Here is a 12,603-nt window from a genome sequence, read left to right as displayed (position 1 = left end):
AAGTCTTGTTAATGACCTACAAATTTTATTCAGGTGTGTTGCCGCATTGACACATGTAAAAGTTTCAGGACACTTGCCTTCGAGGACTGGAGTTCGACATGCCTGGTCTACAGCCATTTGTAAAGCATGGTGGAGGCTCTGTTATGGTTTTGGGCCAGTGGTCTTAGCAGTGGATCTTGTTTTTGACTTGTAATTCCATGTATGATTGCATGATAAGCCAATAAGTTGCTGTACCTGCTTGCCACTTTCCTGGAAAAATACAAAGAAATGAAGTCTGTCAAGAACTGCGAAACTCAAGACTTTTTGCCCAGTACCATGAGTGTTCCACTCCCACTACACACTAGCTATCAGGAGGTGTGTCTGGTTCCAGTTTTGGTCTGAAAAAAAGACCAGAACTGGAGCTGGAAACTGGTTTTCTTGTCTCTCTGCCACCCTTATCCACCTTCCGCCTACTGCAATTAATTGAATGGGAGTGTTTCAACCCATGTTATTTGTTTTGGTTTTGATAGATGTGACCAATCTATTTTCCGTTGTTGGGTTGGGTTCGAATGAGAACAACAAATCCTACAGTCTAAATGGCTTCCTTTCTTTTTGTTCAGTCAACTGACTGGTCTCTGGTTATTTGGTGTATGTTGGTTATTGGTTTGGTCAACTGTTTGTTTATCAGTGGTAAAAACATTTTTTTTTAGTTATTTTAGACGGCTTATGTAGAAAGCCCTTCTGAGAGTCATAATAATAGAACATGATACATTTACTGACTGTCATGAACAGTGTTGGTCAAGTTACTTGAAAAAAGTAATCAGTAACTAATTACTGATTACTTCCCCCAAAAATAATCCCGTTACTTTACTGATTACTTATTTTCAAAAGTAATTAATTACTTAGTTACTTTTTAAAAACATGATTTACAACCTGAATAGGTAATAAAGCGATAGATCTTTCAGCCCAATTCTACTTTTTCTGCATAATCCATCATACAAAATGTAATCAAATGGAAAAGTCCCTTTTTAAAACTTGTTTTATTAATTTTAATCTTTTAACTTTATGCATCAAGCAAAAATGTAATTATCTGCAACATTCTCTGACTGGAAGAAATTTGTTTAACATTTTAACCTATTTTCTGCACATTCCAGCACATAAAATAAAATATTTTTTGTGTTTACACCCAGTCTTTCAAATAGATGCAAGTAAAACACAGCAGAAAATAAATAAAGTCAAAGACTAGCGGTCCTGTTGCTCTATTTTCACCTGTAAAGCAGGAGTGGGATAGGCAGAGGTTTGCCCTGGTGCAGGTGTGCCGCAGCGGTAAGTGGAAGAATCCGCGAGTTTCTCTTTGAATTTCCCATTATGTGGTAGCGCACTTGGTGCTTGCTTGGAAGTTTAGGGTTTTTTTCCCTGTAAAAAGAAGTTTTCTTCCCAACGGACACTAATGTTTTTGTCACTTTTTATAGAATCAAACTCAAACTAAGGTCAGTACTTCCACGCTTTAAACGTTGCACGCTCATACTCTCTCCCGCACTCGATATATTATCCGTTGTTGATCTGCACACAGCTGTTGTCACGAACGTCGCACTCGCTTACGTCACTGTCATGAGACATTCTCGCCAAAAAATCACGGTTTTAGTAACGCAGCGTTCCTACAGGAAAGTAATGGTAATCTAATTACCGTTTTTGCAATAGTAATCCCTTACTTTACTTGTTACATGAAAAAATGTGTTACAAGTAACGCGTTACTGCCCATCTCTGGTCATGAATGAATATTCAGTATAGACCTGTATACCCAACACTTCTTTGGATTCTCCTTTTTACTTTCCAAAGGTCATTAGCTCTCTCTTCATAATTTGAAGTTAATAATGTTTTACACCATCTGAGTGCAGTGCTTTATGGTGGTGTTTAAATGGTCCTCATGCAGTACATGAGTACTGCTGTAACACACTGCTGTACCGATTTTTGTTCATAACACCACCTTCAGTCTCTGGCTTGGTACTTCCCCGGGGTGAAATGCCACATCTGGTGATTCAGCCAGACAAACAAATGCCTTGTGACTTGGGTGACGTCAGAAGAGTTTTGAACAACACACCCAAAGTTCTTAGTAATTTTACTGATCTGTTTTGTGATGTACAGATATTGTCTTCTAGCCTGTGGGCATATCTGTGTAGCAGCACGAGGTGGGAATAAAGTAAATACTCTTCAGTTTAAAAGACAACGCCACCCTGTGAATTTCACCCAGAGAATAATGGAAGTAACACTAATCACCAAGAAGGCACTTAGGTTTATTATACTCAGTACAGAGACGAGGTTCAATGATAAAACAGTTTGACAATTTATTAATTATTTAAAACAACATATAAAAGCAAAATCATAAAGATCAATGTACAAATATACTTGAAAAAAAAAAAGATATTCAGAGCCGAGGCTTACCAGTGGAGAGGCAGGGATGCCACGCACAAACTCAAAAAACAAAGAAACGAAAACACACCAATACACAAGTGCAGCACACTATCACACACTCACACTAATAAACTAAAAGAAGACAGGTGTGTAACACTCAAAAGTTCCCACCACTAAGGCGCCCCCAGTCTCCTCCACGTCAGCCCTCCACATCTGAATAAAAGAAAAAAAGAAAATTATAATATATTATAACAAAACTAATATGCAGTGCTGGGGGATAACCCAACTGCAGGACCACACTGGTGATCTGCAGCTAGAAAAAGGGCCTCCCACCAGTGGCGTAACAAAAATCCAAACTACAAATAAAAACAACAAAAAACAAAACAAAACATACAATCTAGATAAAACTTTAAAATCTGGAGCAGATGGAATCACTGTATTGCTCCAACTTGCCGTCTGCCCGACTCTAAGTTAATCATCCAGTCAATGTGCACGCCAGCCGACTCCCGTAGCCAGCATACATATGGCCGACTAAGGCCCACACTTCCTGCAAAGCATAATAAGTATTTACTATAAAAGAACAATAAAAGGCAGAGATCGTAACAAAACTGAATTACGTGTAAACAGCGTCTTGAATCATGAACGGAGTGGCTCATAGGAGGCTTCTACAGCTACGACCTAAAAACAATACCTGTTTACCACCAAGTAAGGTAATCTACGCACTACAATGAGTAAACACCTACCAGCCGCGATGGAGGCTTCAGAAGGGTAACCCGCAAATGATCTCTGCAACACCAAGGGAAGTCAGGTGACCAAAAAGGAGATCACAGCTAAGCGATCCAGGAATGCTCAAATGGCCACTATTTATACTAGCGCCCCCCTAATGCGCCAGGCCGAAAGTGGGTTGAACCGAGAAATAACATTCATCCTGCCACAATCTACCCCTCCTTTTTGCATCGTCGCCCCGACGATGGATTACAAGGACACCCAGGTTAATCCCAAGGCCTAAAAAATGCAGAGACAGCATGTACCCTAAGCTCAAAAATAGAGTTTGCAGCCCCTTGTGCCACCTCCCCTATTGGTCTTGGGAGATGATGGGTGTTCGAATGCTGGCCAGCCGCGGACCGGGTTGTTCTTCGCACCACCATATTTCTGGTATCAGAGCTCGTAGTGGGAACAGGAAGAGAGCAAGATGGAACTGGTGCTGCACTTGGAGTAGCTGTACAAGGGGCTGGAACAGCGGAAGGCCGATCTTCTGGTGGGAGCAACAACTCAGAGCTACTTGGAATCACTGCCACTGGGCTATAAGATGGTGAAACATTTACATGAGGAGCTCCTACACTCAGGAATAGCAGGTCATTGTCACTTGATGAGTCATGTTCTGGTTCTGGGGATGATATTTCTGGGCCATGTGGGCTACTGCTCGGAGCAGGCCCTTCTGATGGTGTAGCTGCTATTACCGCAGCCTTCAACAAGGTACGATGAACATGCTTCACGCTGCTAGGATCATCTGCAGGTGCAATGGTATATACTGCCCCACCTCCTTTAGGTGCCTTCAGGATTCTGTATACCGCTGGTTTCCATCGATCTTGGATTTTACATCTCCCTCTTCCACTCAGATCGTGCAGGAACACCAACTGCCCATCGTTCAATGGTGCCTCTTTCACATTTTTATCATGGTGCCTCTTTCTGCGGTCGGCAGCCAGTTGCAGTCCTTCCTTGGCTCCTTCATGTACAACCTGTAGCCGGGCTTTATGCTCCTGAATCCACTCATGCACATCTCCACTGATGGGATCCGGTACTCTGCCCAACAGAAAGTCCACTGGCAACCTGGGTTCTTGCCCAAACATCAATAAGAATGGAGTTTCCCCAGTAGCCTGATGGGGAGTGGTGTTATAGCAGTAGAGTAACTGGGGCAAACATACATTCCAGTCTCTTTTCCTGGATACTGGCAGGGTCCGCAACAAATTGTGCAAAGTCCTATTAAAACGTTCGCACTGACCATTTCCAGCTGGATGATAAGGAGTAGAATGGGACTTCTCAATACCATAAAACTTGCAGAGCTGCTGGATCAGGGAGCTTTCAAAGTTACAACCCTGATCAGAATGAATACGCGCAGGTACACCAAACTTTGAGAACCACTCAGTTACGAGGACCTGGGCCACTGTGGCAGCACATTGGTCACGAGTGGGGACAGCCAATGTATACTTGCTAAAAACATTACCAAGACGTTCTCCAGCCCATTCCGGGAAGGTTCAAGCAGGGTGTAATCAATGGCCAAGATTTCATTTGGTCGAGAAGCCAACAAATGTCCCATGAAACTTTGAGCTGCTGGTTGGGTGTCTTTTGCAACTTGGCAACGTTCACATCTCTGACACCAGCGAGCTACCTCGGCAGACATACTTGGCCAGTAGCACCGTGAGCGGAGAAGCTCTAGGGTCCTTTCCACACCTTGATGGCCGTGCTCCTGATGAACATGAGTCAGCACCTGCTCAATTAGTGCACTAGGCAGCAAAAGCTGAAGTACCACCTCGGCACCGTCAGGGCGATGAACCTAACGATACAGAACTCCATCCCTTTCAATCAGACGATCCCATTGTCGTAGCAGCACCAGAAGAGGTGGGGCAAGCTGCTGCCGCTCCTCGAAGCTAGGTCGCTGCTTCCGTCTCCAGAACACCAGGATCTCTTTTATCACTGGATCGACCTGTTGGAGGGCATGAAGATCAGGAGTAGTGAGATGGGGCAAAACTGTAATGGCAGCTTGGAATACCTCAGCTGGTCCCAGCTGCAAGGCTTGTTGAAGAGGTTCAGGCAAGGTTGTACCAGGAACCATGGCTTTAATTTCCTGAGGATCGGGTGGATGCTGGCGAGATAAAGCATCTGCATTCTTATTACTCCTTCCTGACCTGTACTTTAAGTCGAAGCCAAACGAAGCGAGCTGAGCTGCCCAGCGCTGTTCAGTAGCCCCAAGTTTAGCAGAAGACAAATGACTAAGAGGATTGTTGTCAGTGTAAACAATACACTTCAGGGCTTCACTTGTGGCCCAATTACTCTCTAAACTTCTCAGTCATGGCCCACTTAAGTGCCAAAAACTCCAGCTTCATTGAGCTATAATTTAGCATATTGCGCTCAATAGGCCTCAAACCCAGACTGGCATAGGCTATTGGCCTCACCTCCCCGCTCCTGGGAGAGCACTGCCCCTAGGCCGCCATGACTGGCATCCACTTCTAAAATAAAAGGCAAAGAGAAATCTGCATAAGCAAGCACTGGTGCTGTTGTCAGTTTAGTCTTTAATGCCTCAAAACGTTGAGCACACTCTGCAGTCCAGTTCTCCATTACACCATGCTCTGACCTCTTTGATTTTCTGCCTCCCCAGTCTGCCACCAGTCTATGCAGAGGTGCCGCCAACTTGGCAAAACCCTCTACAAAATGGCGATAATAGCTGGCAAACCCAAGAAAGGACCGCAGTTCTGAAACAGTCTTAGGAGGCTGCCAGTTAGCCACCACTTCAACCTTGGTAGGGGCCGTGGAGACACCCTGATCGGAGATGACGTGGCCCAAGTAGCGAACCTCCCACTGGAAAAAGGCACATTTGGCAAGCTTTGCTTTCAAACCCTCCTGCTGAAGCCGACCTAGCACCACACCCAGCCGCTCAAGATGTTGCTGTACTGTTGATGAGAAGATTATAATGTCATCAAGATAGAGAAGCAGAGACTGGCACTGCTGATCACCGAAAAGGTGATTTGCATTAGTCTCTGGAAGATGCTAGGGGCATTACATGCCCAAATGGCATTCGGTTCCACTCAAATAGGCCAAAAGGAATACAGAAGGCAGTCTTGGGCCTATCCTCTTCCGTAACTGGGACCTGATTGTAGCCACTGGCAAAATCCATGGTGGAAAACCAACGGGCACCAGTCAGCGCATCTAGGGATTCCTCAATGTGCGGCAGGGGGAATGCATTTTTCCTTGTCTTGTTGTTCAATTGCCGATAATCAACACACATGCGCGGGCTGCCATCCTTTTTCTTAACGAGCACAATGGGAGAAGCATAGGGGCTGCTACTCTCTCTACTCTGAAGGGGGGATGCGCCTATAACGCTGCCACACGGGGATATCATCTAAGAGCGGAATGTCATGAGAGATCAAGCTAGTGCAACCCAAATCAGTGTCATGAGCGGAAAAGACCGAGCTGTATTTCTTACGGAGAGACCTCACCTGTCCCTGTTCCTCTGCTGACAGTTTAGACAAATCAATTCCTTCCATCTGATCCTGCACAGTAGGAGTGGCGGTGTGAGATGCCATTGTTGCTACGTTCGGGGGTATTTCTGTCACACCAGTAGGCAAACTGACCACGTAAACATCCTCCAGGGTCCTGGGATGAAGCAAAACTGCCGTGGTCCCTACATTAACAACTGGTATGTATGCAGTACCTCTAACCACTCAAACTAATGCAGGGGACGCTAAAAGTCGAGCAGGCAAATTAACATCATTGGGTTCAAATAACACGGTGGCACCTGAATATTGCTCAGAACATCTGGAACGCGAATGTGTCTGTTGTGAACATTCTACTGCTGTGAAAATACTAAAGCACCTGGTTCAACTGCAAAAAACCTTATATTAAATCTCAAATAATCCCTGTACTGTTTTCTATCTCCACAAGAAAAAAGCTGTGGTGTATCTGCAGAGGACTGCTTATTTTACATAAACAATACAAATAGTACAGACAAATGATGTAATAAACACATAAAAGTGGAAACAAGACAGAAGCACATGAAGACCGGCTGACTCTTGACAATGCTATTGCCGGCTGAGACATCAAGGCTTCCAGCCGGCCTTTTTATTTCAATCCCATTTGGTTAAATGTTTATTTTACCAATACTTTTTACAGTATGCGTAATTTTTCTGCAACTTAAGATATTCTTATCAAGAAGTATTTGCATTTGTTGTATAACCTGCTTGTAATTTTTAATCTGACAGGTCTCATGGAGTGAATTTAAGACTGTCTGAGCTTAAGACCTTAAAAGCTTATGATGTCCCCTGATGGAGACTGCTAATACTTCAACCACATTGGTTCTTGCCCTGTGTTTACCATTTTATGCAATCCCATTCATAAGTAAATCCACAATTTTGATGCTTACAACACAGCGCTGTATTTAACGCTTTGTAATCAAGGTCAAGCTTGAGGATTAAATCTGTGGTTTCTGTGGCTTGTTTTTGGTAGCTGATCAGAATCATCTAAGTTATACCTGCTCTTACTCTCTGCACTGCTTCTGCACTCAAACAAATTTAAATCAAATTCAGATGTGACATATTCTGTGTATCATGTCATATGATATTTTAAATCCTTAAACACCACTTTCTAGATGTTGACAATACATACCACACTTGTGAGAATCACAATCACTTGTGAGGTTTTTTTTTTTTTGCCAATTTCTCAGACCACAAGTCATTGACCAAAATTGACCTTGAAGACCTTGTTGGATGTCAGCCATGTGATTTTAATGCATTGTTATCATGACCCACTCTACACTCCTACAAGGTTTTATCAGAATCCATTCAAAACCTTTCGAGTTATCGTGCTTACAAACAGAATGATCACACACACTCGTGCAAACGCTACCAAAAGGACGTAAGAATGATTTTCTATGAATTTATTTTCAAATCAAAAACTCGTCTCGTCTCGTGGAACTTCGCTAATGTTGACGGTGATTTGGCGCCACCTTGTGGACATGACGTCACATTGCAGCCTGTGTCTCTGCTGTTATCCTCGATGGCGGTGAGTTCTGCTGCTGTTGACATGAGTGTATTTTTCTGTCTGCCTGTTTTAGGCATAGCATTTGAACTGTCAGGCAAGAAATTTATAAATTTGCCTTTAACTTACCCCGTATTTGCTATTTAAGCTTTGACTTTCAAAGAGTCTAACGATGCTTTAAGCTAACCATTAGTCACTCATCTCACACATTATATTTTTGTATATTTCATTATATTAATGTTTTATTTTTGTATTTCTCTGTAATTTCAGTCTACAGTCGGCTTCTTTTTCCTGACTTTACTTGTAAGTAACTAACTGTAATAATCTTGCAGTACTACGGTGTTTTTATATTTTACATGTGACTGTTGCATTGTGGGTCCTCATTGGTTTGGCATTTCTGATTCTACTATGTTTGGTCCTTTTCACACCAGTGACAGTAAACATAACCCTTAAATTATAATACAGTGTCAGTGTAAGGCTTCTCTCTGATCAGATATTGATAACAGCTTGCTATTACACTTCCTTGCAGTCATTGTAATATTTAACAACTTACTTCCCCATTTAGTAGAATAGTTTTGATATTGATATATTAGGGGCCTTAACATCATATATATTTATTTATTCTAAAATAAATTTTTTTTTGCTCATTAGCAGGATTGATATGTGCAGAATTAAAGCTATGTGGACTTGAATATGATAAAAATGCAACAGCTCCCAGTGGTAACTTTCAATGGTGTTATTGTTTCCACAATGCAGTGGAAATTGCAGAGCACTGACTTGGAGTGTTAAGTGACCGACCTCAGTGCTGTAGCCTTTCTTCAGATGCCTGTGTTATTTGTGTGCCAGGCTGTTGCATGTCTTCAGCACTCAGACTTTGGTAGAGGCAGCGCTCGGCGTGTGAAGAATGGTGGGAAATGCAAGCCCCCCACTCCCCCTGCAGTGCACCTTTCTTTAGGATGCTTCTTTAGTACTCTCAACGTGTAGTCTTGACATCATGGGAAAAAGAGCTACTGAAACCACAGTGGGAACAAACAGCACGTGCATCATATTTCTGTGATGCCTGGATCCACACAGTGGTATGATAAGCTAGGAAAGGAGTTCTGTTTAAAAGGTTAGAGTAGTATTTTATGTTTTAATAAACCAAATTGTGCCAGTTTTGGAATCAGCGAGTTTTAGTCTACATTTTAGATAATAAAGGGGAAACTGTTATTATGTTGCCAGTGTCTGAAGCATAAAAACATATGAGAAATCGAACAGATTTGTTGCCAAGCATGTGGCGTTCTATTCACATATAGGAAAAAAAGGTGTTTCTTATTTTTGTTTATTACAGTGTCATTTGAGCAATAGCGCTAATTTCAGATTCGCAGAGTGCGTCGCATGATCGGAGGGTGACAGGTTTTAACCGGCGTGCCTCGAGCAGAAGATAAGTGAGGAGGGGAAAGAGCAAGTGCTTTATAGGGGGAGAGGGAGGGTGGGAGGGAGTGAGGACAAGCGGGTAGGAGGCTTGGAGAGGGAGAGACAGAGCGAGAGAGAGAGCGGGTGGGCGCTGTGAAATCCGTTAACAGGGGAGCTCTGTGCATTTGTTAGACGTCTTGGCTGCTTGCCCAACTTGGCTCATTGTAATCAAGGCATGATCGTCGACTCCAGCCAGCCCTCTCTGCCGCCACGGCTGCCTTGCGCCTGGACCCAGCCCAGCTCCCAGCGCTGACATGGAAAGACCAGTGAGTGCCTTCTCTCTTCTTCCCCCTCGCTCTCCCTCTCTTTTTTTAGTATTAGGTTCCCCCTCGTTTCCTCTTCTGCTCTGTCGCAGTTTCAGCTGTGTCTCTGGCTCTTTCTCTCCCCTGCTGTCGCTCCCGTAGGTGGCAGGATTGCTGGGTAGGAGGTGGGGGGGAGCCTTGGCAGCTTTCTCCCTACAGGCCGCTTCCTCCCCCTTTTGCCCGTCTGTCCGGGCATGGATGCCATCCGCTGGCAGGGTCTGTGTGCCATTTGATCGCGTGACGGTGTTAGCTGTGCTGCTGCACTGTCACAGGTCTCCAGGAGCCAGAGGTTTGCCATTTCTGCAAAGATTCTCCCCACTTTTTGGTTCGTTGAAGCCGGCGTTCGCTTCACTCTCTGCCACTGGCCTCCCTGAGTATCGGAGTCGACAGCGAGTTTCTCTGTTGCGCCTATTCTTGGTGGTATGTCCTCATGGTCTGTTGTGTTTGGGTACCCTGACAACTAGAAGCAGTGAGGTAACCACTTTCCAGCCTGTTCGCCCCTTTGAATGACTCCAAACTTTTTTCACAACCGCTGAGCTTTTTGCAGGTTCCCAGACGATTTCAGGATATGTAGTTGCCATCATTTTGCAAAAAATCTGACCGATTTGAGAGCTCAGTGTGAATTCAACTATTCAGCATCCCAGTGGCAGCCATTCCTTGCAGTGATGGAAAAAAAACATGAATAGATTCCTTGCGGTCCTCACAGTGAGTCATCGTTATGTGCTAGAAACCTTGACTTGTATGTCGTCAGTGAAGCAGCAGTGGAGGATGACTGACTCACTTTGGCACATCTACTTCCTGTGCGTGTCAGGATGGTCTGACCCCTCAGAGTCACTTATGCAGAGAGTGGAGAATAGGACACTTCAAAATGAATTATGTTTTCCTCACAGATGCAAACAAGCAGAAGTGGCAAATTCTCTATTTGCCGGCGTTACTGTCACTTCTACAGAGCTGTGAATAACAACAGATGATGCCAGCAGTGATTCAAAGAGGGAGACACGTAGCTGATTGATTTGAAAGTGAATGTTGTTCATTCAGATTTAATCCCGTACTGCTGTTTGTGTTTGAATTCTTTCTAAGAAGAAAAATGGTGTTGGCTTGCTATAAGAGAAGAAGTACTGATAATTGAAATAGTCTTGAAATGACAAGTCTGCTCTATTTTTAAAAATAGCTTTGAGACATATTCTATTCTATTCTATTCTATTCTATTCTATTCTATTCTATTCTATTCTATATTTGTGTATCACATCAGCCACACTCAAACTTGTGCAGGACTTTATTGTGTCTTTTATTTTAAATTAAGCCACGGTTTACAAAATCAACACAATGTTGTGCTACATAAGAGTTTAAGCAAGCAATTGTAACAACAAACTCATATTCATAAATAAATGGATTATTTGGATCATTTTCTCACAGACTTCTATATAATTTGCCTGATTTTGGAATCGTCCCCCCAGTGGCGATGAGAAAGATTGCACTTTGCTTTTATCAGATTCTGAGGCTATACCCTCGAATTACTGTTTGCTTTAAAGAAGGTAGCATAGCCTCTTTTAGCCGCTGGGCTCCAGAGGAGTGCTCCTGTTTCACCAGTTTTCAGAGCTACACTTTGGACCCGGGAGGAAGGGAGGGAGGGAACAGGAGGCTAAGCTGCTGCAGGTTAAAGGAAATTAGCTCTTTTTCATGCAGAAATCTGATGCTTCACTGTCGCTGCTCTGTGAACATCTGTGCACATTTAAGAGTCCTTTAACTCAATGCCTGCCCTTGCTTTTACAGTTGCAGTTGGTATAATATGATAAAGTGAGGTTCTCTCTGAAGGAAGCAGGCTGTATGAGAGCACATGGAGCACATTTTCAGTATGGAGCCTCTATTTGTGCCCTGCTGATGGCATTGGGGTATTTAAATTTGGTCTGCATATGCATTCAGCTCATGTAACTGAGCTTCATGATGAATGCTCCATCTGTGGTGGGTGTGAGGATCTATCAGTGTTATTAGTGTGTTATTAGTGTGCACACTGCTGCACACTGATGTACACAGGTGCCTTTTTAAAATGATTGTCAGTCTAGCTGATCAGCTGATGGTTACTTCACTTGTCAGCCTTGGTTTCTCCTCTGCTTGTAAGCAGGTTTTATATTGTTGCAGTTGCTTATTTAAATGTCATTGTAATTATGGTCAAACTCACAATATATACAGAAATACAAGAATAGAGTGCTGAATGTAGGCATTTTGTTCTTTATTGATAAATGTGTCTAGAAAAATAAATATCAAATTCTTTACACTGCTAAAGCAGGTGTGTATGGTTTGGTTTGTAATCGTATTTGCTCATTGCTTAGTATAGATCAAAAGTTTTTCATTTGTAGACTATTTTTTGTGGTGCAAATTAAATTTGAAAGTGTTTCACACACACACAAAAACAGCTTGTTAGAAACATTGATGATTCTTCATGGCTCTGCAGTAAAGTGGTCCAAGTGCTAAAAGGCATGTAGGCAGTTAAAATAGAGTCAAGAGAGTTTATGGAGGTCTCAGTGGAGTCCTTTGAAACTTGTACGACAGTATTTCAGTTAGAGGTCTGGACATTGCTACAACACCTTGGTTCTTTTACTTTTTTCAGCCATTCTGTGGTAGATTTGCTGCTGTCTTGTTGCATGAGCTTTATAGCTTTGTCTATCAGACAGATGACCTCACATTTGACTCTAGAATTCCTTTG

At 43.1% G+C, this 12,603-nt stretch overlaps 1 protein-coding gene across 4 annotated transcripts in view; it reads left to right on the top strand.

The window, feature by feature from the left end:
• ccdc9b (coiled-coil domain containing 9B) overlaps window positions 1–12,603 on the top strand; it is a 40,412-nt gene that overhangs the window by 13,414 nt on the left and 14,395 nt on the right. For 2 of the 4 annotated variants that reach the window (XM_085143034.1, XM_085143037.1), the window contains exon 1: window positions 9,649–9,863. The exons of 1 other annotated variant lie outside the window; for it this stretch is intronic. In XM_085143034.1, coding sequence (XP_084999160.1) covers window positions 9,852–9,863 — 12 coding nt within the window. In that variant the 5' untranslated portion in view covers window positions 9,649–9,851. Of the gene's footprint in view, window positions 1–9,645; window positions 10,320–12,603 lie in introns of those variants that run through there. One more of the 4 variants, XM_085143033.1, reaches the window with a different exon arrangement.

The sequence above is a fragment of the Neolamprologus multifasciatus genome, chromosome 19 (genome assembly GCF_963576455.1).
Source record: "Neolamprologus multifasciatus chromosome 19, fNeoMul1.2, whole genome shotgun sequence".
Taxonomy (NCBI): domain Eukaryota; kingdom Metazoa; phylum Chordata; class Actinopteri; order Cichliformes; family Cichlidae; genus Neolamprologus; species Neolamprologus multifasciatus.
The sequence above is the reverse complement of the archived record's forward strand: the minus strand, read 5'-3'. Positions and strand labels throughout refer to the sequence as shown.